Source organism: Genypterus blacodes, unplaced genomic scaffold (assembly GCF_046128005.1).
Source record: "Genypterus blacodes isolate CSIRO-AG114 ecotype Tasmania unplaced genomic scaffold, CSIRO-AGI_Gbla_v1 ptg000070l_1, whole genome shotgun sequence".
Classification (NCBI taxonomy): Eukaryota; Metazoa; Chordata; class Actinopteri; order Ophidiiformes; family Ophidiidae; genus Genypterus; species Genypterus blacodes.
The window spans coordinates 182,247-209,541 of record NW_027466880.1 but is presented as its reverse complement, the minus strand read 5'-3'; the positions used below and the strand labels follow the sequence as shown (position 1 = coordinate 209,541).

The window sequence follows — 27,295 nt, the reverse complement described above, 5'->3', positions numbered from 1 at the left end:
TTTCAGTTGTATAAATGCAGATTTAAACTAACAACTCCATTTGACTGGACTGATACGCACTTTTAATCAGTCCAGTCAAACTTGGAATGACTAAATCATGCAGTTGGGGTGAGCAAGTAATTTCCAAGCCCTGTTAAGGGTAATGTGTTCCACCACATGGAACACTTGAACGCATGCTGACACTACACACATTCTTTGTAGGAATGTCATGAATGTCATTTAACTATTGGTAAATACGTGTCACAACAACAATAATAATCGATAATTATGATCATTATTATTACTATTAGTAGTAGTAGTAGTAGTATTATTATAGTGACAAAACATACTTACAAAGTTTCTTTTAGCCCTACAATATTGTATCCGTAGGGTGGGCAGAAGTGACCAATAAAATAGCAGAACTGTTTACCTGCGTACCACAGCTCGGTTGGTGATTGGCCAGTTTGTTGTAGCCCCGCCCCTTTACAGCCTACCCTGGGGTGACGTCACGATCAGCGCCGCTTGTGAGGTTACCCAGTGAAGATTTTGTATGAGAGAGAGATAGAGATAGAGAGAGACAGTGACAGAGAGACACTGCGCGCCGTGAGTTGGAGAGACGAGCGGATACCGGAGCGACCTGAGAGCAGCAAACTGCAGGTAGGACAACTTTAATGACGAGTTCCCCACAAACTATGCATAGATTCTGGGAAGCCGTCTTTTGCCGCGATTTGATAGTTCTCTCTAAACATCATCTGCGTCCGTAGAGCGCACTTACTCAACAGGGGGGGACAGGCGCTCACTGTCCATGAACGATATCTCCACTGGCGTTGACTGTCACGCTCACGTTGGTAAGATACACTGAGCGACTCATTTACATCAAGCGGACCTCAATGTAACTGAAGGCGCAGTTTGGAAGATCAGATATTGACATAGAATATGCAAAGGATGACTGGAGACCTGGCAGCCACCCTCAAGAAGTGTAGAGTGATTTCTAAAAGAGTAAAAGTCAAATTGATTGTTATTTTTCTTTAGTAAATATATGACCTCACGATCACCTGCTTGTATATTCATATATTACTTTCTTCATCTCTGCTCTACACTTTCTACACACACAGTTACACACACACATCCCATGTCTTACAAGCGTCCTTATCAATTAATAAGATCTCTTTGTAAGGAGATTTGTTGGGTGTCAGTGACCTGGCTGACCAATTAGACCTGTTACTGATGTTACTAAAGCTCTCTGTCGGCCACTGGCTCAATAGTTTTCAGAGAGGGAACATCCAGTACACACACACGCACAGGTCTCCATTGACACATTATGGGCAGATGATGCGTGGGTTAGTTTGTTTTCCGTTCCTCATAATAGCTTCTGTTGAGAGATGTTCACCAAACAGTGCTTAAAGTCTAGCTGGGCTTGTGGCCACACCCCACTGTCATAGCAGGTGTATTGCATTTGATAGCTGGTATAAACCAGTGTCTGCAGTTTGACAGTGGTGGTGTCGCCATGGTGACTATCTGGGTGCTATTAACAGAGTTACCCTGTGTCATAGTGATAATAAAGGCAATGAGGAAAACAATAACAAACCATCGGCTTGAGTTATGAAAATATCGTGGAACAGATGGAAAACAAGAGGTGAAATATTTGTTTGAAATATATTTGAAATATTTGAATGTTGTTCAGTTGCTGAAAGTGTTCTTACCAGAATGATTTTTGAATAAAAATGGAGATTTTAGAAAAAGTCTAGAACCAGCGCGAGAATATTCCAGATGCAACCGCACTGTAGGCTTTGGCACAGTAAACAACAGCCAGTCTGTGGATCTGAAGCACAGTTTGTTTGTTTGGTAGAGACTCTTGAGTCATTTCAGAGAAAAGTAACAAAACGTGTGTGTTTGTGTGTGTTGAGGGTCTCTGTTTGCTGAACATGAATTGAACTTGACATCTTTTTTTCTGTGGAATGAATGATGTTAACAAACTGCGTCTGTAAGTGATTTCTCTGTGGGCGCATCTCAGGTGTGTACAGTATGTTGTTCAGTGACATCATTGTTCCAACTTGGCATTTTGTTACATTTAACTGTACTCATTTGGATATGTGTGTGTGTGTGTGTTTGTGTGTGTGTTTCTTCTATCCATTGCACATCACAGGAATGGGAAACCAGTGAGTACAGCGATTTTGTGTGTACACCTTGGACGAGGGTGAATGCTGCATGTGTGGAAGCACTTGAGGTGCTACATGTGAATGGAATCGTGCGTCTCCCTGTCTTGAACCTCCTCCATCCTGTCGCTTCTTGGGTTTGAGGCAGCTCCACTTCACCCAAAAGCGATCCGTTCACAGACAAATGGAGGCATTCTTGTCCTTTAAAAGCCCCTTCTATACCTGCATGTGTCCCTCTTCAACTCTCCTGCATTGCACAGATTTGGTTCTTCTCCCCCCCTGTCAAGTCTTACACCTTAACATTTTACCTGGATCCTTTTGCTCTCTGTCCACACCCTCCTGAAACATGTGAACCTAAATGAAACATGTAACGTTCCTGTAATTTGTTCTCCAAATGTACATTGAAATGCGTGAAGTGAAATGAAAGTGATAAACAGGTGATTTAGGCTTGCATGTTGGTATTTACTCTGTGTAGCCACATGTAGGTGTGTCACATGAACTCAACCAGGGCTGATTGATTCATAGAGATTAATGACTTTGATGTTCAGCATCACCCGTGCTCAGTGCATGAATTTACATGAATCTCCATGAATCTCCATATGAGTGAGGTGACATGCTATGAGCACTATTTGATCACTTTCCTTTAAGTGCTCTTTATATTTAATATTGTTTACACTGTACACTCTGTTTTTAGACAGAGAAATTGTGACAAAAATAATACGAAAGAAGAAGAAATAGTAATCTTTAGTGACAATTCAATGATGATGTCAAAAAACTTGAACTTGAACATTAATCAATAAAAACAATATGTTTTTATTTTAAATAATAATAATTTAATTATATCAAATAGCAAAGCAAATTGATGAATTTTCTGTCATTCAGCTTCTCAGTAAATGAACTCTCTGCCTCAACACCAAATTCCTCTTCTTGAAATAGAAAAGAAACTTTATATCAAGCCAAAATCATTTTATGCGTCTCGCTTCAGTGTAACTATTTAATATGCTTGCAAAGTATGTGCGCCACAAACCTGCCTGTGTACTTTGCCTGCCTGTGAAAATTTAAAAACCAAATCAGAACTGAATCCTCCCTGGCCAAGAACATCCGATAGATTTTGCACTACATAAACAAATATGGCGGTGCTGGAGGTTGGGACGATGACGTCGGTGCAGTGATCGCACTTTATACGGATGCATCGCGTTAACTTTGGAAGACTTTCTCACAATAACTGCAGGATTCTCATGACATCATAGTTGAAAGCAAATATATTAGGGCCCTAAATTGCCAGAACACACAAACATAAGTATTTAATTACAAGCCTTCCAATTCCATACAAAGAAGCTCCCCACTGCATTGTTGTATTGTCAGACTGTGATTACGATGCCCTGACCTGCTCTGGTCCAGTTCTACAAAGAAGAGGTAATTTTTCAGTGAAAACAGTGGGGAAAAAAATCATGCCTGGTAATGGATCCTCAATTTCTGAGAAAGGGAACGGTGTCAAGTTGGATAAGCTCTTGGGTTAGAGTTACCGTCTACTATGGATTGTCTGTTTGTCCACGTGTAGCCGTTGCAGTCCAACAGCAAAGGCACAACAGGTTTCATTACAGACAAAACCCTGGGACGCATTTAGCTCTGCTTCCTCTTGCTGCTTCCTCTTTGTCATTTAGTCAATTCACAACTGGGCTTGTGTTTGCTTCAGTTTCTTTCAATTACTTGAAAAACCACAGTAGGTTGCACTTCTCTTGAAATACATAGAAAATGATTCATGACTTTTTGAACATGCACTTATAGTCAGTCAGTATATTGTCCACTCTGTTGCCTTACTCATACTGAACCATATAACTAATGAATGCTATGTAACGCATACCAGTAGAGGCTATATCACTTTACACTCTTCCATCAAATTCATATTCGATAACCAAATACCATATTTGGACGTTCCTTTGTAGGATATTTTCAGTCCTCTTAAAAGCAAACATAATTACTCATGCTGCAGACAGGCATCAAAGTTACTGGCATGATTTCCTTCTCAGCTGCCGCCTGCCATTAGATGCTACTGCAATGCAGCCTGTCAGATACCGTAGCACAGGTTTCCATGCCAACATGTATGAAGCAGACTTATGACATCAGTGAAGGCAGCAAAGGGCCAGTGCTTGTGTGTCTGTGTGTTTCGCATTAACATTGATTTTTTGCGTTAGCGGGTTCATCGCTTTTGCTGAAATCCACTCATACACATTATGTACACCGTTTCGTGGACATGGCACTTGAGGAACATGTTACATCATACGTTACAGACAGACTGTGAAGTTGCCAGGCAGGCAGCAGGAACAGAGGAGGAGTGAGGCATGCTGATATGACCTGGGCTATTTTAGTCCTGGAGGTCTTCAGTTATGCACTTTGTGGGTTTGGATGGTGATAACTGTGATGGCAGGGTCTCCTGTCACTCCCACTCTGGAGAGAATGGTGAGGACAAACAAGTGCATGTTAACTCCTGCTGAGGAATGTGAGCAAGCCAGGCTGGAAGAAGCTCTGAATTAACATTGCTCCTGGTTTAGTCATTGTCGCAGTCTATAACACGATATGATATTTTAATTTGTCTGTCTGATCTGTTGAGCTATTTGTATTGTCTAAATAAAACAAAGCTTGGTGGATTTGGTTCTGCATGTTTTTGCAGAGGGAATTTTTATCATAGGCACTCTCGTGCAAGGAAAACACACATAACCCGCCCTGGGTCTGCAGCTGTGCTCACAGCTAAGGTTTGAGGACACATTAATATTCAATTTTGTGGTGACGCTACCTTAAGTGAGGTGCATTCAAATTTCAACCAAATTCATCTTTAACCCATCTGTTGCTGAACTTAATAGCTCATAATTGCAACCCATGTGCGTGTTACAGCCCTGTTTGTCTAAGGCAGAGGGAAGCAACATAACGCCGGTGGCATGGTGGAATGAAAGCAATTTATTGTCTAAAACGGGTTACAAAACGCTGTGACCAGCTCAGAGCAACTTCCTGAATTGTACAACATCAATTTCAACAGTTGAGGTCGGAGCTGAAAGACGATAACATGGCAAAATGTCAGGGCTTGTAAACCCGGAGGAGAGTGCACTTTATTGCTCATAGTTGACACGTGAGGTTAACTCCATTTAAGGTAAAGGCCCTATCAGTGAGAAAGATATAGTGATAAAGAGAGCTGCTCACATGCATGGGAGAGAGAGTGAGAGCAGACCTTTGGCTTGGTGTTGTGGTAAGAAATCAACTCACCGTCTGACATTTATCAAGCAGGAGTCTGCACAATCTTACAGATCACCGTCCCACACAATGCTCCAACTTTTAGGATCAGTGCAGCCACACAGCGCTCAGCCTACACAACAGCCTACGTCCACTTAGGTGTTCAACAATTGACTCTGACCACATCACATGTGTCTTATATATTCCAAGAGTGCTGTGGCTGGAGTTTGTTGTATTATACTGTTTACACTAATGAACATCTCCGCCTCACCCTCTCCTTTTTCTCTCTAGTGTTGTGTGTGACCGTAACAACAAGAAGATGCCACTGGGTGAAGAATGCCATGACTGGAAAAAGAAGACGGCAGATGTGAAGGAGAAGTATGACTTCAAAGAGATCCTGGGAACGTAAGTGTGTCACTGCCAGCAGCTGTACTGTGTGATGGCTTTATGTCATTGTCAACTTTGTGTGTCAACTCGACACCACAGGGAGAACTTTTGGACGCATTCAGTTTCTGGTCCTAGTGCTGTTTTGGGAATTTGTTTCATTGTTGTGCAAAGATTTGGGGAAGTACATCGCTAAGCAGGTTCTGCTAGTTAACGTTGCGTTTCTTCCTCTCCTGCCTCAGATAAATGCTTCTTTTTCACATTTTGTGCAGAGAATTGTTTCAATGCTTGCCAAACTTTATCCATTAAATGTCTCACTCTGTCGACTTCAGTGTGGGAATCTACAAAAATAGCAGAGAATACGTCATTTGTGCCCTAGCTCTAGTTTGAACAGACTTTATTGGCACTGTCACCCTGAAGATAACGAGCTGCCACTAGTCTGAACACTTCCTAGCACTATTAACAAGTAGATGTGCCTACTGCTCGCTTCTTCTCACAGAGCACATGCACCATTTTCATCTTAATTAATCAAAACATGTAGTCATCCACATCTGCCTGTAGCTCTTGTGAAGGTCTGTCCCTTTTAGTTGATGTAACACCTGTACGCGCCCATGTACGTGCATGTTTGGATGTTTTGTTGTGTTTGTGTGTGCGTAGTTTCTTCCAATCCCATTTTTATAGAACTTTGATTTGCTAAGAAAAGCTTGAAGCGTCATTTCAGCAGTCTGGAAGGATGATCATTCCATTACCTCACTTACTGAGGAGAGGATTCTACTGTGAATCACTGATGAGCTCATTCTCTTGCTCAGCTGGATGGTATTTGCCTTTTTGCTGCTGTGTGCTTCCCTATTTGCTCTTCTGCTTTCCTTGGTGCTTGATGAAAGCCGCCTTTGACCTCCTTAACCTCCGCTGACAGAATCAGACGTGGTCTAATCTTTCACACTCATACTGAACTTCATAACAAATGAATGCTACGTAATATAAACCAGCACAAGTTGTATCACTTTACGCTGCTTTCCGCTTCTGATATGTATGCTCCATCAAATACATATTTGAAAACCACATACCAAATATGGGCGTGTTGTTCTCTTAAAAGCAAACATGATTACTCAATTTGCATACAGGCATCAAAGTTACTAGATTGATGTTCACCTGAGCTGCCATTAGACCCTAGTGCAATGTAGCCGCTCAGATACCATGGCAGCTCCTTTGGGTTTCCATGACGACATGTATGAAGCAGACTTCTGACATCAGTGATGGCAGCAAAGGGTCCCTGTGTGTGACTGTGTATGTGTGTGTACATGGACTCAAAATGGCCATGCAGGCTTTTGGAGCGTATGATGTCATTTGCCCAATGCCTCTCCGGTTTATTTATTTCTTATTGTCCTTTTGTCTCCTGTTCATATAAACTGGGCTTTTCTGAACTGAAACCAGCTTGCTTGAAAACGCACCATCCACCTCCATTCCCCATCCAATCGTCTTGGAACGATTAGGAGGGGAACAAACAACATTGAAAGAGGCCTTAAGTTAAAAATATATATATACAGTAAATATGCTATATCCTTTAATCCTTGACATTTGAAGTGTCACATTCCAGGATGTTTATCCAAGGTGTCCTTCAGCTTAAAGCACCTTGTCCATATGCCAACATCCTTGTTAGTACAGGGATCCAGCTATGTAAGCATTTGTACTTTACCTGATGAAAACCTTACCTTATTTTTTGGGGAAATAATTGCCAAGTTTCTCAAATACCTCACATGTAGTTAAAACAATTGTTTATGCACAGTTAATGGCAGTTGTAGGCCATAAATGAGGTCAAAGCTCTGACTTGGTTAAAACATCTGTAACTTAACTGCAGGTACATTAATCAGAGTGCAAAAGTGTCTTGTCGTGATGTGTCGGCGGAGCAGACAGCAGCAGTCACAAGGGAAACGGTTGACACATGGCTTGTTTGCTGCTAAATGTTACGCAACTTAATGTGACCTTTTGATGGCAATGTTTGCCCTTGTGACTAACTTCCTACAAAGTTTAAGCCCTCTTATTTGTTTGTAAGGATGTGTTTGTATATGACCACCTTTTCTGCCTTCATCAATCCCGCCCTCCTCCTCCTCCTCCTCCTCCTCCTCCTCCTCCCCCAGCCCTCAGTTTGGTGCCGGTGCTTGTTTATGGAGAGATCGCCGGCTCATCGCATCGCTTGGCTGTGTGCCCCGTTCATTTGCCATTGCTCGATTGTTGTCTTGGTAACAACAGGAGACACTTTCCATAATGGACTCAAACAGTCACTATGGAAACAAAGTTTTTGATTTGCTATTAATAATCCACCAGTGGCTGCATATCTGTGCATTGTGCAAGAGATAAACTCTTCAGAAAAGTACACACACCTCACACACAGACACATTTACATATGCATACATATATGCATGTTATCATAGACACACAGGAGACACACACTCATAGACACACAGGAGCCTCCTTACTGACATTTGTCACCATAAAGGTGTCACAAAGGACCTCATTACTGAGTTTAATATTCATCTCATTTCATACTCACAGTGGTTACAGTGAGGCACCGTGCTGGAGTATAACACTAGAGAGACTTTGGTTAGATTACAGTTAAAGCATTGCATCTATTGCTTCTCATGAACAAAGTCGTGCTGGCTCTTTAATTACTGCTCTCCTTGCGTTTTTAGATAGTGACACAAATGTCAGCGTGGAAGAGGGAAGGAGGAAGGAGGAAGGCTCTTTAAATAGAAAAACTCAAACTGTCTGCCAGTGCCAGTTTGTGTTTACACTGCGAATTCCCAGCTGCAGCCCCATGTTTTTGGAATTAAAACAGAGATTGCTAATGGACAACCAATCAACGTGGCTTCCACTGTAATCAACTTAAATCCTCTCGTTCCTCGCTCACTGCTGTTACTTTATGTTAATCTCTCGCTCTCTTTTTGAACAACACGCCCGTCTATCTGGTATCTGAAGCTCGGCTCCGTTTTCGCCTCCCCAGTACGCTCACCTGCCCTTTTTTAATCGCTTCCTGTTTTCATGCTGTGTTTGCTGTGCAACACGGATCCCAGCGTGTCCTGCAGCCCTTTGAGAGCTTTCATCGCGCAGGGATCAGGACACACAGCCGAGCATAATGCCAAGTCATCGATCCTGTGAAGGGTTATGTACTGTAGTCAGTTAGCCATTGTGCTTCTTAGTTAGGAAAATAGAGCAGTTTGTTGTGAAATGGAAAAAGAATTACAGAGATATCATGTGATGCAGAAACATATGCATACACACACACACACACACACACACACACACACACATATACGTCAAGATCTTGCTTGGAATGTTTGGCTTCCCTCGGTTTCCCCGGCATTTCTTTTGGCTCAGTTTCAAAGTCAATCCGATGATCTCCGACATGGCTAATGGCAACATTCAGACCTGGATGATTATAAAGTCAAAGGTCACATACTTGGGGAAAATGTATGTTGATGTTTTTAAGTGCAAATTCCCGTTGTTCAGACGTCCAACACAAACGATCTCAGTCGCGCAGATATTTCTTCCTTTGGTGCCAGGAAGTAGTTTCATATTGGTCATGTTCCCACACTGGGCTGCTGCCTCTGTGGTTTCTCCACTGAGCACAAACTGTACAAATGGGCCGCACGGCTTATCTGACATTTAAAATGGCTGCACATGTTCTCATGGCGAGAGTGGTGAGGCCTGTTTTCCTCTGAGGCGAGTTCTCAGCATTTTCAGCCCAGAATACCATGCAAAGTGGAGATGGGAGGGGGGGTGGTAGGGAAGTGTTGGGCAATCATCTGAAATCATTAAGGGCTGATGGAAACGAGCCTGTTTGTCCCCACCACTCACATCCAGTGTGACCCAGTGGCTCCTACCCTCACTGCTCCCATGGTCATGCCATTGATCTGGAAAGAATTGTGTATATGTGTGTGTGTGTGTTTCCCCTGTCTAGTTCTGGTTAGTTGATGATTTTAAGCAAAGATTTTCTTGTTGTTTCTTGTTGACCTTTGCCTCCAGTGTTCCAATCTTCTCCTCTCTCTGGCTGAACATATCACTCATCCGTCTTCATTCGTACGTCTTCTCCTTTTGCCAAGCAGAGAAAACGCAGATTTTTTTAAACTTTCGATTTGCTCTGCGCTGAAGCTTTCTCATTTTAACACATTTTTTACTTTATTATGAAACTGATTTGGTGGATAATATAGTGAGCTGAAAAAATGGGCGTGGCCTATATGGAAGGACCTAGATAGACCCAAGCAATTGTGACTTAGGAATGATTTACACAGCGCCACCATCAGGCCAACCTGTGTTAAATTTAATAGATTATTCGCTCAATCATGTCCCTAAGTAACTTTCATTGCTCAGTAACTCATCAAGTCATCCTGCTGATAAACACACAGACAGATGGACGAACAAACCAACACGCGTGAAAACACAACCTCCTCCACAGACGCTTATCCTCCACTTGCTCCCTAACACTCTGGGCTACATTACATGGGTTTTAACACCGATGTATCGTTCCCTCTGAGGGCTCTTCACATCTGAGTGTAAAAATTCAATAACTCTCCTCTCATGAGTGCTCGCGTGTGTGTGTTTTTCTACTTGTGTTTGTGAAAGCCTGCAGGCTGTGTGAGAGGTGACGAGGCAAGGTTTTGTGAATCTACTTAGAGTTATTTTATTATGTAGCGTGTATTATAACAATGCATGATGGAGAGATCCCACTGAGCATGCAACCTCCCAACAGGAACAAAAACATCATAACAGAGAACACAGCACTGAAACAAGAGGTTCAGTGTGTTTTTCTTACTTGAATCCTCTTAAATACAGAGCCATACAACAAAACCCAGCTCCGACAGAGACCAGAGGAGGTTTGGCTGTGAAGTTTATATGTAAAAAGCCAAGAGGGGCTATGAATAAATCCAAATTTAAGACACTATTTTTATGGACATCTAATGTGTCTGTGGCCTTTGTTACGCTACTTGCAAAGTGAAAAGGATAACTGTGTCAATATTAGTTTTTGTTTCTGTCTACAGGCAACGTTATGAGTCAAACTAGTCGTTCAAATTTCTTGAATAAACAAATGCAAAGCAGTGTTAGGGATGATCAATATTGACTCAAAGATCATGTTTATTCTCGCTCTCGCTCAAATACGAGATGAGTGAATGACTTTTAACTTGAAGATGCATATACATTTAATTATTTATAATTTAATCACACTAATAATTATACCCAAGCGCCATCCTAAAACATTTTAAAGATGTATTGCAGACAAATTAACGAATCAATATAAATACACATAAGATGCCTGAGTCAGGCCTTTCTAACGCATCTGAATCCACATTGTTAGAATGTAATTACTGCAGTGTGTAATAAAATGCTGCTGTGAAGCTCGTCTGCTCAAAGTCCATATTCACTAAGCAAACCACTCAAACTGTCAGCTGTCAGCATGCAAATCTAACATTTCGCTGAGGTGTTAACAAAGCACAGGCCTTGGTTCGGTCAGACTTGTAACCAATTTATTTTAAAAGATTAGATATTATCCACCGATGGAGCCGATGAGTCCCCAACACTTCATCTGTCCCTCTCTCTCTCTCTCTCTGTCCCTCTCTTCCTCTGATGTCCCAGCCCCTCCTTCTATCCCGCCTGTGATGCTTATTCCACCCCATTTGTTATCATCTTCCCATAATGCTGCGTGTTCTTGCATGTGTCTCGGATGGCGCTGCCCACACATACACACAACATCTGACCCACTCGCACTGAGGTTCCTGGGATTGTGTTGAGCAGCGTCACTGTCATAGGTATTAATCTGGTCAAGCTTCCACTCTACCATCAACATTATGATCACAGGAGAACATATGGCTGTATGAGGACAAGTGTGTAAGGCTTCCCAACCTCCTCTGTGTCACTTGATCTTCCTCTGTCTCTCTACATAGTTTTAATTCTGTTTAGTTCAGTTTGACTTCTAGCTAAGGAAGCAACGAAATAGCCAATAACAAAACATTCAGGGAGGATTTCTGCACATCTATTATGACAAATGCCTATCACAAGACAATAAAGCAGAAGAACACACCATTAGGTTTACATCCATCCAATAGGAATCAAATCAACTGTGTTTGGAGACAAGCTGTAACTATTGTTCTCGTTCTCATTCTCATTCACAGAACCCAGACCTAGGAGTCTAAACTGTTCTTTTAAAGATGAGAAATCGTAATTGTTTCCATCTTCATCGGCCTGATACTGAAAATCACCCCTGCTTATGGCTCCCTCAGCCCTTCAGCCCTGCCCTGACCTAAATCTAAGACAAGCTCAGCACAGCTCAGCATGGCATAGCCTGCAGTCCCTGTGATACAAACACACACACACATGCACACATGCATGGATACATGTATCTCCATCTGTCCTCAGCAATAAAGCCCCCTTACATTGTTGCACACCCTTGCAGGCTTGATATTAAGCTCTTCCTCACTGGTTTTTATTCCCCATCTGCCCCACATGGCCATGCTGTCCACCAGTCAGCAAACCCATCCAGCTGCTTTGTGTGTGAGGTGCCAGAACTCCTCAAACACTTATTGTATTTTCTCATTGCCAATGTAGTCATCTATGTTATTTTACTATTTAGCGATTTAAAATAGGAGTTTAGAGTCAACAAAGCCATTGCATGTGTAGTATTTATTTTCAGTAACCTGACCACCTAGGAGCCTCTGAACCGCTTCTTCTGGTTGTATTGTATTTTACTGTGTTCGTGTAAGCATTCCAGACAACCCTAACCTGTCTGACTCACATTATAAACTTCACAAAGGCTGAGCTGTTGTATAGAAATGTATTAGATAAGAAAATGCTTATTCTTTTCTGCTTACTTAGCGTAAATAAACAGAAATCTCTCACAAAGGTTAAATGATACAGAAAGGAAGTTAATGCTGATTTTATATAGAATAGGGCCTCTAAAGTTTAACCCTGTGTGCATTTTACAGAATTACTTCTATCCATTCCAGTCGTGAAGCATATAGAGAATGTGTTTGTAGGATTTATTGGGGACTCTATGCACCAGATGTTCAAATGTAAATTGTTAGTGAGTCCCACAGTCAGATTTACAGATGGACATGACATATGTAGAGGAATGTTTGTGCTGGAGTGGAGGAGACTGGCTGAAATCCAGTGATAAATGGTCATCGGTAGCCAAAATGAAGACTTTCAGCAATGTTTCCCTTTTTCTGAGATCAATATAAAGTGTTTACTCAGTTTATTACTAATTGTCCTGATCTAGATAGGGTTGATTCCATAATGAGAGTCAGGACAGCATGATCATAACAGCAGATTATGCACACTGTCAGTTGAAACTATGAATCTTATCTTTTACTGAAATATTGTAATTGTAGATCCGGGGGTGATCAGACAGAGCCAATTTGTATTTTTATGTCTCACAGTTCACTTGCAGGATGAAGCCTGTTGGTCCATACAGTGCTCACTTATGCAAAACCTACAAACCCAGACAGTGTTAATGTTTTCAGATAAGAGAAATGATTTGGTTTGGTTAAGCTGCCATTTATGTTTGGCCCACAGAGTTTATATTTCAGGGCCAGAGTCACAGTCGGGAGTCTCTGAGCTCTGATTAGAGCAGATGGACCGTCCCTATGTCTCTGTGACCTTTTAAACAGTCCCCATTTTGTCGTCTGAGTACATTCCAGCTTCTCAAAACTTCACACCAGGCAAGATGGCGCAATTGGTCCGAGATATGTGAGATTCACAAGGAAACAAAAAGATGGCCGAGAGTCAAAGAGGGCCTGTTTTCACAAAATGACACAGGGAAGCTACTTCAACCACAGTCCAATGAAAAACCACTTCACTGAACACAATTTGTGTATCGTTTCAGCTAAAGTATATCTACATTTCTGCCTATGCATTCACCCGGAGTAACACAGCTCTTGATTGTTGTCAGGAAAAGAGCATTTAAACAGATTTAGTTGTTAATTGAGTCATATCTGCCCATGATGAAGTGTGAGACCAGTCTGAATCACTAACGGAAAGTAAAAGAAAAATATAGACAATGGATATGGGTATGGAAGCCATGTTTAAAAGCCACCTTCTTCATCTGCGTACGTGTAACTACAGGTCCTGTGATTGTGCGGTTGATCAGTTTAGCATTCATATTACGTACCTGTTGCGTGGGGAATGACGGTGGATGTGCGTGTGTGCATGGTGTCATGGTGCCTCCGTGTTTTGAATAGCTTTGATGCACGCGCCGAGGCGCTGTGGGCTGCGCACATGAAAAGGTTGCTTGTAGTGTTAGAAGCTAAGCAGCACAGAGTCTTTACTTCCAGGCGGAGCAAACATTACCACCCAGAGAATGTAATAAAAAGATTTACTCAACAGTGAAAGTAAAGACTTCTTACCGTGTTTTCGCAGAATTTCTTCAATCGCTGGAATATTCAGTATTTCTTTTTGTTGGCATGTAAATATTGACACTGTTTCATGCTGACAGTCCTGCTTTAAATCCTTGTGTAATGTATTTGCAGAGTAAATTTTCAGAGAACACACCCTGCTGTTTGGTTAGTGCTGTAAGTGTGTCTTTATTGAGGGTTTAGAGGCTGATAGCGGTGCAGCGGTGCAGTGAGTGTGTCCTCTTCCTGGACACGAGCCCCATGGTGACCTAAAAGAATATCCTGGAACAAGAACACTCAGTACATGCAAATGTTTACCTAATAGCCCAACCTGAACCCTCACTCGTCTTTAGCTGTACAACAAACACACACGCAAACACACACACACACACACACACACGCACAGTACTCCTATATTCGTCACTGCTGCACACATGCATGGTGTGTCTGCAGCATCTATTTCAAGGGCAAATTTGTTAAGCTATCAAATAAGGCCTTCGCTTTGCAGATGTGCTCATTAAACGTTCTGCAGGGTAGTTCAGTTTAGTTGTCTCCCTTTATTATGGAAGATATTTCAGAATTTTGACTACATTTGCAGTTATATTTGTCTTTTTATTTATTATTAGGTACTTCTCTTCATCTCCCTCCTCTTCTTCTTTGTTTACTCAATACAGCAGCAGTCACCAACAGGAAGTCCTTTGTCATTTTCACTGTTTTTAGGGCAGCTATTTTGGTTCTAGTCATGAATTCCCCTAACATTTCCAGAACAAGGATATAGATTCCTTCAACATCTTCCGTGTAATTCCCCAAAACAAGTAAACATCATGGTCTGTGTCATGCAATCAGCTAAAATTGAGTTTCCAATTTAGCTCATCTCATCGTTTTTAGATTTGAATCCCACAGGGACACACAGAGACCATGTAAACTCTACACAGAATGAACTCAGGACCTACTGTCTGTGATATTACAATGCTGAGCACCAAACCATCCAGCTTCCCTGCAGCATATTTTGGCACTTGTATTAAAAGCCTTCAAAATAACTTAGAGGCAAAGGACTCTGGCTCTGTACGAGTGGGATTAAGTGTCCTCAGTTTTTCAGATTGCCAAATGAACGCATCTTTGTTTGAGTAGATAGTTGACACTTGCTTTGTCAATGGGTGTATGGAGAATGTCAACTAAATGCTCCAGAGGCTACGGAGGAATTTCAACCGCTGACAGACCCTTCTACAGCTGGATTTATGCCAAAACTAATGGCCTTTCTTTGGAGGGTTTTGCTCTACCATTGAAATGCGATCGCAAAGCCTCTCTCACAGGATAATAGCTGTTTTGATCAGGCAATGACTGTGGTTTGGGGGTTAGCAGTCAAAAGGCCATACTGTATATGTAGATCACTTAAAGTAAAAGAAGTCACAGAGATCAAATAAACTCTTTGAATATTGTCTATTCGTTTAAACATCCACATTTCTTTTGTGCAGTTTGCGAAATCCCAATGTCCCATCAGTCATGAAGGCAGAGTTTCCCAACCTTAGGGTGAGGACCCCTGTTGGGAAGGTTCATGAGAGATTTCTATGCTGGTATTTGTTTTTATCAAATGTTAGTTTACTTTATAAATTACAAATAAAGTATATCTTACTTACTTACTTACGTACTTGGAACACATTCAATGCCCTCCAAAATAGATCATAAATTTATCCCATACTGTGGTTCAGAAGTACTCTTCCTGGGATCATTCATGCTTTTGGGAGAAACAAAATAAGTCCCTTAACTCCTGTAAACAGTTTTAGTTCCAATGTGTTAAGGCATTTAGAAACATTTTTTTAAATCTCCTTAGCAGGGAGAAAGACCTGATATGCAAACCTCCGCATTACCAGTATGAAGTAATCATGGAAAAACATTCTGGTTCCCTTCAGCTGAGGTCATATCTGTGCAGGACTCTCCTCCATTGTTTTAAGGCGTTTTATAAAGACAATGATGGTTTAAGAAATGAAACACCACTCCTGACAGATACTCTCCCTGAGAAATCCTGCAGAGATGTGGCCTTCTTTTTGGCACAGCTCTGTTTTAACACATCTTCGAAGTGTTAAAATGGGTTTTTCATAGTCAGACAGTAATCAGGCTCCTGGGGGAAGACTGGAGACTTACATGATGGTTTAACAGAGTCACCTCTACAGGATTCACTCTCTTCTTCTGTCTTATTACTGTTACTCATATGGATATGTTTATGTTCAGCTTATTGTTCAGCTTTGGACCAGAGCCAGAGCTCCTTGAGCCCGGTCCAAAGAAGTGTCTGCCTCTGCTGTTTTCTGGGTCATGGGAAAAACTGAAATTCTTTTGCTTTATCACAGTTTGAGTTTTTTGCCAAAGTTGTTTTAATCTATTTTTTAGATTAACAACAACGAAGAGAGCAGACCTAAATAGAGAGAAAGAACACTAAGCTACTGTGCTGTACCACAGCTTTAGAAAGTGGGCGATCCCTCCTCTCAGAAACACACACACACACATGGATACACACATCTAGTTTACTCTGGCTCTTTTCAAAGCAGCTTGTGTGGCACTAAAGACTTAATGGTCAAGTATCAGTTTACTCTATGAGTGACATGCTTGTTTAAATGTTGAGCTTTTGACCCAAACTGATAATCCACAGACACACACACACACACACACACACATAAACGGATAAAAGCTGTTTCATAATGCAACTGAAATAACATTAAGTTAAATTGAGTTATTTTTTAATCCGATTAAAAAGGGAACCTAATGTAACGTAAATAGATTTTGTGGGCTGAAGAGGTTTAAACGCTGTCTGGCAGCTAAGGTGAGCCAGTTTGATGGACAAACTATTTGACGTAGCTTTTTTTGCCAGGTCATGATGCCTGCTTAAGACCAATTTAACATCTAAGCGAGAGTTTCCTCACAATAACATAGATGCATGTGGAGCACCGTGTGTAAACACTGAATGATTAATGACTCTGGCCCGCGTGTGTGTTTGTGTGTGTGTTTGTGTTGCAGGGGAGCGTTCTCTGAGGTGGTCCTGGCCGAGGAAAAGAGGACCCAGAAATTAGTGGCCATCAAATGCATCCCTAAGAAGGCATTAGAGGGCAAAGAGAACAGCATCGAGAACGAGATCGCAGTCCTGCACAAGTAAGTGGGCTTCTCTGATTTAAGACAACAAAATAGAAAATATGTTGAAATGGAGTGAAAATCCATACCTTGCAATTTTTTTCTTCATAAATCTCCATTACTGCATACACAAGCATCACAGGCCTCATGATGAACTTGTATTATTTGCTGGTTCTTTGCGGCACAGTGTGTCAGACAGCACAGATCAAAGCATCAAACCTGCTTCTAAGCTTAAGATTTTGCAAATATAAGTGGCTTTGTTTGTCATTCTTCCAAAAACTACTCCACATGATTGCTCTTCATCCTCTAACAATAGATAGTGCATATAGAGGCGTCGTTCATTAGTACATGAAGACAAAGGCAGGTGACAGCAGCACCTCTGGTAATTGCGGTGTGGTTGAAATTCGTTCATCTTTCGATGTGGGGAATTACAGGTCGTTGTGAAAATGGCTGAACTACATTGGTTCCCAAGTTATTTTTAGAGCCCTTGTTGCCTGGGTTACAGGAGACACACAGTCCAAGCCAATATACAGCTACGATCCCTCATGAGGTGAGGACGGAAGAATGAGAGTGGGGGCGGGGGGAGGCGGCGGGGGGGCGGGCGGTGCAAGTGGCGGCTCAGTTACAATTTTGACTAACGGGGTAAACTGGAGTAAACACGGCTGTGAACATAGCCGCCCTCTCTGCCTTAAGTTTTTGGAGAGGAATCCAGAGGTCGTCTTCATGACTCATTTTAACGACGACTCCTCTTCTCGCACCTCAGCACGGAACACAGGCAGAAAAGGAGACAGGAGACAGGAGACACGCTCTAAGGGTGGAGAGAAGAAGCCTATATGTATCATGCATATGGCCTAACACAGCTCATACACCTCTGGCACGAAGTTGTATGAAATATAACCACCATTGTATGTAAACATTGCAAATCAAATCCCCTTACTACTCCAATCAATCTTGCCACTGTTCTGTTATTGTAAAACACAATGAGTGTGCACGTTTGATACGAGTTTAATCCAGCGGTGTGACTGTGTCATGGTGAGCAACACCGTCTTCTTCCGGTTTGATCCAGACCAAACATTTACTCAAACGCTGCCATGTGTACTGTGCATGCTATGAGTAATCGCACGCTGACAATTATTTTTGTTGCAGTGCCAGTCTGAAGCCCCGTGGAAAAACTATCAACGCCATGCTCTGCGTAATATACAACGGAGACTTTGGGGCCGGCGAGTAGATCTATGGCAGATAATGCGGCACTCCGATTAATTGTGTGTATGTTACCAGATGCCTTGTTAATCGGTGGATGGTGTGGACGTTTGATGCCCTGATTTGAGCCTCTCAGCCTCAACAATGTGATAGTGTTGATATGTATTTCTCAAAAATGTCTGAGGGTTTTTTCTTCAGTCAAGATGAACTTTATATCTGCTGCTATGTTTCCTCCTTTTTACATCCTCCTCTTGTGTCTTGACCCTTGCCTCCAGATTACTGTTTGTCTCTGTCATAGCAGTTTTTCAGGTCAAAGCCGTCATTGTGAGAATGGCCAGCGACTGAACTGTGGCACACAGGACTGTTTGATTTTATGAGTTTTTATTGCAGCCGTTAATCTCACAGGTCATATATCACATCAGTTTATGTGACTGAGTGTGTTGGGCTCCTCACTGGTTTACACTTATCTTTCCTGTTTTTCTAGTCACTACAAGCAACACGGCACCTCATCTTAAGGATCTGTTCCTTGTCCTCCTTCCTTTTCCTCATAATATTCACAAGCGTAACAGTTCCAAGTTTCACTCTTCAACCATAAACACACCTGTTGTCCTATATTTAACACGCTCATTGTTCCCGCACAGCTCGGATCTGCATGTCCATTCAAATGTGCATATTCACATAAAGGACATACAAGTAGACCATGAAGTGGATACTAAAAAGCCACAGTAGATAATTTATGAAATGAAAGAACCCAAGATACTCAAGGATATGAGGGAAAATAATTTTTTCAAGTTGACAACATTAACATACAACAAAATAAGACCGCAATAAATTCAATTCATAAAGTCGGGTCATACATTTTGGAACGATCAAAGGTCAAAGGTTGCTCCAGAGATCTGAGGCCACTGTTAAAATTATAGCCAATCAATATTTTCGAACCAGCTACAAAATTGTTAGATAATAATGCAATCAAGGCATTTGGACATAAGTAGACCTGCCAGATCTGCCACAAAGTGTCCCCTTCACATCAAACAGGGTTGTCACTGTCTGCTGAATAGAGAGCTCTGCCGTCATATCCTGATGCCATGGGAGACCTGTGGGTGCCGAGTGGCGCTATTGGTCAGCAGATGAGTCACCAGCTCTCAATGGTTCATTCTCTGCCAGCCTGAGCTGCAACACACCTGAGTCGCCTCACACTGCACCGCTACATACATACGTAAACACACACACACAAACACAGCTGTAGAGAAATTCAAAACCTTTAGTGAGAAGGAAGCTGAAGATGCTTTAAGCTCACATTCATTTAATACATCACCTTCATCCTCCGCTGATCCGTGTTCTCACCCATATGGACATGATGCGTCCTTACATTGTCTCAATCTGGACATTAGTCATTGCTGTAATCCAATAAGCCACACACAGGCTGAGCCACACACAGTTGGCTGCATGCTGGCTTTGCTGTGTGCAACATGTGGACCTACACCTGGCTTTTATTTTAGTAAGGTTGGAATGTCGATAACTGATCCTCGTTTATACGATCTGTCTGTCTACATATCTACATCTTTATTATCTGTCCACCCACACCATGTACTTATATAATACTAATTTATTACACAATACTAATTTTTTATCTTATGTTGGTCACAGTACACGTTTTACACACTGTTTACTTTCTACAGGGCCTCTCTTACACACACACACATACACACACACACACCAGGATGGCTCTTATCCTCTCACCCTTCCTCTGGATATACAGCTATGTCCAAATGGTTTATGTGTGTGACATTCTGAAGCAGTAGTTCTCAGCATTTCTTGGCTCCTTGCCACTTGAACTGATAGGACCACTCTGCTTGTTAAAGAGTGAATAATTACGGCCGTTGGGACATACAAAGTATTCATTCATAAGAAAACCACAAGAGAATAAGAAAAAGAGACATTGTAAACATACTGTGGAGATATGTGTTGCTCTTTCATAAATCATACGGCAAACCTCTGTCACATCACTGGTAGTGATGAGAAGTATGTGTCTGTGTGTGTGTGTGTGTGTGTGTGTGTGTGTGTGTGTGTGTGTGTGTGTGTGACATCATGAGGGTCTGATCATACAGTTGTGCACAAACGTAGAAGTAAAGTACAAACGTTGATCTGGTGAGTCATCTGCTGGTTTCTGTGCCTGCACCCACGGGTCTCATGGGGCATCGGAACATGGAGTTCAGCCAATTAGGGGAAGTGCGTGCCACCACACAGCGCTGTGTCCTCTAACAGCCACTAAGAGCTCCATGTGACCGCATCGGGGGAAAGTATACGTTAAGCAGATTCACTCATTCCTCAACCTCTCCCCAGCATTTGTTGTATTTTCATTTTACGGCTCTTTTATGAGGAATCGTCTCATATGATGTGATTATTAATAACTTGTTTCTTTTCTCTCTTCACAGGATTAAACATGCCAACATTGTTTCTCTAGAAGACATATTTGAGAGTAAATCGCACCTCTACCTTGTCATGCAACTGTGAGTATTCATGTTGTGTAGGTGTGGGTTTGTGTGTGCGTGTGTGTTCTTTGTGTTCTCCACTTGTGGTATCTCCCACGCACCGCCGTGTCACATGCCATTAATTGCAGCGCTCCATTGTGCACGAACACGCGAGCAAAGCCAGCGTTGTTCCTACTCACGAGCACCAGTGGGGAGTGAACCTCACACCTGCAGCCTGTCAGCCTTCCGCCCACATCACCCACTGAAATGTCAGGAGAGAGAGAGAGAGAGAGAGAGAGAGAGGAGCAGTAACAAAGACAAAACAATCTGGAGCTCTATTAGGTTTGGATTATACATTAGTGTGTAATACGTACAATCACTGGCAGAGCAGGGAAACAAAGGTGTGTGTGCGCACGTTTCCCAGAGAGCGCTTGTGTGTGATGTCGTAAAAACTCTTTTTTTGCACTGTCGTGTTTTCTTGCATCATTTCTCCTCACAGTCCCTCGCGATACATTTAGACTTTGTGCTGATTCGTGCTTCCCAGTGCTCCACTGTAAGAATAGATCTGCTTACTGGACCTGAACTGCTCCAACAAAGTATGAAGTGTTGCTAAGGAGTGCAGAAGAATTTCACCTGCATAAGCCAACACTTGTGTAAGCATCTTTATATTTATACCCCACATACTTTGGTAAGTATGTCAGTGTTCTTCAAATGAAAAAGCAAAGTTGCTGCTTTTCGTGTCTTATTTTGTTTCTGCCTTGGCAAGTTAAAACTAAATAAGGAAGTAAGTTGCAGTGCATTGCAAGGAAAGTTTACGACAGAGATAGGCAATAGAGCCGCCAGTTTACTCAGCAGATGCAACATGTTAGCAGATAGAAGTGTGTGTAGCAGCCTGAGCCAAACAACGATTTGAAATATAACATGGATGCATTTCAAAGGCTGGTTTAATTTGAAGTTATGAAGAAAGAGTGAGGACTCCATCTGGTGGCTTTGTAGTGTAATAACAAGATGAGGGCGTCGCATGTGGGATCGATTTATTGCACTACAACAGTGTGTGTGTGTGTTTGTGTGTGTGTGTGTGTGTGGGCCTTTTCCTTCCCCAATGTGAAACATGTTTGTTTGTATTGATCCCTCTCCAGACTTGTTACTGTAGTGTTTATATTGAGTTCAGGTCTTCTGTTCTCCTCCATCTTTCACTTCTCATAAGCGAGTCCCCTCCTCTTTGTCCCAGGGTGTCTGGCGGCGAGTTGTTTGATCGCATCATCGAGAAAGGCTTCTACACGGAGAAAGATGCCAGCAAGCTCATCAAGCAGATTCTGGATGCTGTCAAATACCTCCATGACATGGGCATCGTCCACCGCGACCTCAAGGTCAGCTGGCTGAACTGTGACACGCAAACACAGCTTGTATTTGTGTGTGTGTGTGTATGCAGTACTTTATTTATGTCCCTGGCTTCCCTCCTTGTCATAGCCAGAGAATCTGTTGTACTACAGCATGGAGGAAGACTCCAAGATCATGATCAGTGACTTCGGCCTGTCTAAAATCGAGGGTGTGGGCAGTGTGATGTCCACGGCCTGTGGGACACCAGGATATGTCGGTAAATCCACGGAATCCATCACACGCCGTGCAGAGATGCAATCGGATGGATGACATCATTGCCTGAAGTAGTAATGATTGAATTATCTGCTCTTTGTTCTTTCAGCCCCAGAGGTGCTGGCTCAGAAACCTTACAGTAAAGCGGTGGACTGCTGGTCTATTGGTGTCATAGCGTATATTCTGTAAGTACACAGGAGGAAAAGATCTACAGTAGAGTCTCAATCCAGATCAGTTCTCTCCTCATTATATAGCTCTGATATCTGTGTGTCTCAGGTTGTGCGGTTACCCTCCTTTCTACGACGAGAATGACGCCAAACTGTTTGAGCAGATCCTGAAGGCCGAGTACGAGTTTGACTCTCCGTACTGGGACGACATTTCTGAATCAGGTACAATACGCTCATCCATTCATCTGCAGTGTTGATCTCCGTTGCAGCTGATTTGCAGCCAAAATTAGCATCTTTCCCCTTTTTCTCCAAGCACTCGCTGTTTGTTTGGAAGATGTAACCTTCAGCCTGTCCTAGTTTGCTTCCTGGTGTCCTTTCTTAGTTATCCTCAGTACACCTCCACCTCCACCAAAGAAAAAGGGCAGGTGGCTTAACCCTTGCATACCCGTACTGCTGGCATTCTCATCTCTTCACAGTATTTCAGAACCTGTGTATCACCTGTCTCAAACTAGTCACATTGTTTGCTTATGAGTGGCTATTTCCTAATGAGTGTTACATTAAAAACTGATGTGGTATTTTTTTTTATAGCTAAAGACTTCATAGTCCACCTAATGGAGAAAGACTCCAACATACGTTATACCTGTGAACAGGCTCTGCAGCACCCCTGGTATGTATCCTGTCCTCCTCTAATGATGACAAATGACTCATCTATAGGTGTTTTGGGAATCATACATGTGTCGTGTTTAACGTCTGGCCTGACCTTTACGTTCCCCCGTCCATTTCCACTGCTCACACTCCTGTTATGGCTCCGTTTGTCAGGATTGCTGGGGATACAGCTCTGGATAAGAACATCCACGAGTCTGTCAGCGCGCAGATCAAGAAGAATTTTGCAAAGAGCAAGTGGAAGGTGAGTCTGATTCAAATGTCTCTCCGGCGCACCTGGTCACATGTTGTGTGGGGAATTATTCAGTTAGTCAAACGTCTGTGCTCTCTCACTCTCTTCTCTTTGAAACTCTGCAGCAAGCCTTCAACGCCACCGCAGTGGTTCGTCACATGAGGCGTCTCCAGCTGGGCACCAGTAGTGAGGGAACTAACCCGGGTCTGCCAGAGGAGGAGGACGCCGAGCACGCAGGTGACACACACACACACACACACACACAGAGAACGAGAGAACTTTGGCTTCTATTTCAACATCAAACTGTGAATTATTCTTTACGCTCCATCTCTCTCTCTCTCTCTCTCTCTCTCTCTCTCTCTCTCTCTCTTTCCTCTCTTCCCCAGAGGGCCATTGTGAGGGTGGGTGCTCCCACAGTGCAGAAGAAGGGTCCGACCCTCTGTCCAACTGTACGTACCACTGCCCCTCGACTGGCAGGGTGTGATCCCCCCGCCTTTGCTCCGCTTACCTATCTAATCTATCCCAGCGACTTTCCAGTTTTAGCTCCTCTGTGGAACCAGAGGCACCATCTCCCCCCTGCCCTGGTTAAGGAATACAGTGTCATTCCAGCCTCTCGCCTGCAGGGGGAGCAAGCCTGTCCAGCCTGAGGAGGAAAGAAATGAAGTGGGATGGAAGGAGGAGGGAGAGGAAGACGATGATGATGATGGTGTGTAGTTGATGGTGCAGAGGGATCATTTTTTTAACGGACCGGGCTGATAGTGTGGAGTTGGAGGTGGAATGAAGAGAAGATACAAGGGGAGGAGGAGACGTTGACCTCCTCCAGCAGGGCCGTGTTGTTTTACCGGAGCAGGACAGAGCTTGTGGGACACAAGTTTTTATGACATGGTTTTTGTCTTTCTGTTTGTTTTGTTGGTTATCGTTTTATATATTTTTGTGTTGTCTTTTTAACTCCCTGCTGTAAGGATTTCAGAGTGTAAACCCAGAAGTGACGCATGATGAGGAGAGTGGTGTACAAAATGCATAGACCTCTGTTGCTTGGTAACAACGGCGTTCCTCTTTTCAATGTTTTCCCGGTATTTGATATGAAGAGGTGCTAAAGTCTAATGGGGTGTTTCTTAAAAAAAAGTGTCAAATTTTGGCTTGTAATTCTACATTTGTATGGCAAAGTGAACGCAGGTCTGCATTCTGTGTGCTTACGTTGTGCTTTTAGACAATCAGCGACAGAATAGTTTATGCAAAGTAAACACCATCCGTCTCCTATACAGTGTTTCCACTCAGTGAGGCTTCTGAGAGGGAAAGACCCCCTGCCCTCGCCCCCCCCATCTCGACCACAGGGATATTTCTTTGTCTAAGGTGCCTTTAGGGAAAACAGTGTGAAGGGTTTTATTTTCTGGTAGCTTCTAAACTTTCTGCACAGTTTCTTGCAGCATTGGCTGTCGTTTTGAGCTCCATTTTTGTACTGATGATGCAGCCTGGATCTTTGTCTCAAACTTCAGTACTGTACTCGGAAAGGATAACACACACATACACACACATAAACTGCCATTCCAGTTCCAAGATGGAAATTCATATTTTAAAATTAACAGCAGAATTACAACATAAAATGACTGTAATGAGGGACCAGGAGAATTATTTATGAATGAATATATTTTGCTACCTTTTATTGGTGACACATTTAAAGATATATATCACGATAGGAGGTCTGTGGCTATCCTTCCATTGGTTGGGGTTGATTAAGTGGGGCTAAGTTTGTGTTTATGCAAAAAAAAAGAAGAAAAAAAAGAAAGAGAGCAGATGTTGATATGCAGCTGTCTGTCTGTCATGTACTGTAGCGGTGCCTCTCTTGCCATCCTTCTCATCTTACAGGCATGTGTCTACCTGGATTAAAGAATGTGAAAATGCATCACATTGACTCACTTCATCATTACATCCATCAGCACTTTTTTAGTTTGAGCGGACGTGTTTCATTTTGCATTCATTCAACACCAATGTTCGTGATTTCATCGTATGCAATGAGCCTCTCGGTTCAGATACATGAGGCCGTTCATGCACATTTGTCTGTGTCCTCTGTCCCGACTGCGCCGAAGTGATAAAGGCTGCGAAAGCGATGCAAGCATATTCCATCAAGATGAGGTTCAATGGCCTTCCGATCACTCAGATTTTTCCTAACTCAGTGGTTCTCAAACGTACTAAAGTCCGACCTCTGAGAAAACCAAAAGCACCCAAGTACCAGAACACCAGAAAACCAAAGCCACATGATTTGTGCTGTACTGAAATTGAGCTTGAAACATTACTGACGCCCACCTAGAACAGAAGTACAAAGTGTTTACATGGGACGAGATGGACCATGAAAAAAATCTAATCCTTCATTAAAAGAAAATTTCTTAACCCAATTTTATTTGTGAATATTTTGCCAAAGCAACAGAATTTCCATAGATTCCAACTGCTTTCAATCTGTGTAGAAATCTCTGACATTCACCTGGCATACCACCAGGGGGCGCTTCAGGTACCACTAATGGTACACTTGCCTCAGTTTGAGAGCCACTGCTCTAAACAGTTTTTTCTAAACTCTCTCTGCTGTCAAAGTAGAGCTTTGGCACTGATGTGATTTGATATTGATTACGTCTGTTTGCATGACGCTGCTTGAAATTTGTGAAATGGTAAAACTTGAAATTTGCAGTGGTTGATAATGACTTGTGTGTACACTACCTGTGATGAGACTGTCACTTGCCATTTGTGCTGTAACAATGAGGAAATTGTCAGATATATTCCAAATCCTCCTGAACTTGACGTTTTCGAGTCAGGAGTAGAGCTGTACCGCTTCAGAAAGTACTTATCAGCTGTATTCTGCATTTATATTGGGTAGGTCTTGTAGTGTATTGGGCAGTAATGTTACCGGTGACTCAAAACTGTAGTAAAAAGATAAATAGATAGGTATTTTTTACATTATAGATTGTCATTGTGATGTTTTCTTTGGATCTCTTCATTGACTGTAACACTTATGACAATATTACAGCTCTTATGATATAAACAATCACACTGATTTGATTCTGAACTGTATTGAGTATTTGAAATGATTGAACGAAAGGCGCACCCTGCTGGAGATGCATCAGGAGCTTGAGTTTCTCTGTAGTGCATCTTTATTAATCAATCCTGATGAGAAAGTCCAAGAGCAAAGGAAAATTGAAGTTTTTCACATTCCATTGCAATGACACAGGGAATGGTAAAACACATAAGCAAGTGGTGACCCATGACCTCAGCAGGAAAATATCAAGGGGTAGAAGAATGATGAGTGAAGTTTGGGATTGAAAATTCAGAAGCCCAGTGATGGAAAAGAAGTGATTCTAAGATAAATTATACTTTTAAACATGGTCATAATGATCATATCAGCTGCAGTAAAATGGTTATACAGCAGTTTTACAGCACATACATGAATTCATACAGGCTTATTAGCACGTCAACCTGGAGAAAGAGCTGATATAGGTGAAAGTTCTCCTTTTGTGTGCTAATCTGTGTCATAAATATGTTGCCTTTTTATATGAATTCTGTTTTTGGTTACAGTGTCTTTACTGTAAGACAGATTCATGCATTTCGGGCTGTTAAATGGAGTATAGCTCAGTGTGAAAGCCAATCACTTGTGCTTGGAACAGACTGTAAGTGAAACAAACATTAAAATCTCTGTCTATGCATCGTGCATCAGATTGAGTCTTTTGTTTTGTTTTCA

At 42.3% G+C, this 27,295-nt stretch overlaps 1 protein-coding gene across 1 annotated transcript; it reads left to right on the top strand.

The window, feature by feature from the left end:
* Positions 1-523: 523 nt before the first annotated feature.
* On the top strand, positions 524-27,265 carry camk1b (calcium/calmodulin-dependent protein kinase Ib). The gene is made up of 12 exons (XM_076156704.1): positions 524-636; positions 5,652-5,765; positions 17,135-17,266; positions 20,881-20,955; positions 22,148-22,286; positions 22,387-22,513; positions 22,619-22,694; positions 22,786-22,898; positions 23,265-23,343; positions 23,496-23,583; positions 23,697-23,808; positions 23,958-27,265. Exons 2-12 carry the CDS (start codon positions 5,680-5,682, stop codon positions 24,053-24,055), a joined length of 1,125 nt encoding a protein of 374 aa, XP_076012819.1. The 5' UTR covers positions 524-636; positions 5,652-5,679; the 3' UTR covers positions 24,056-27,265.
* The last annotated feature ends 30 nt before the right edge of the window (positions 27,266-27,295 follow it).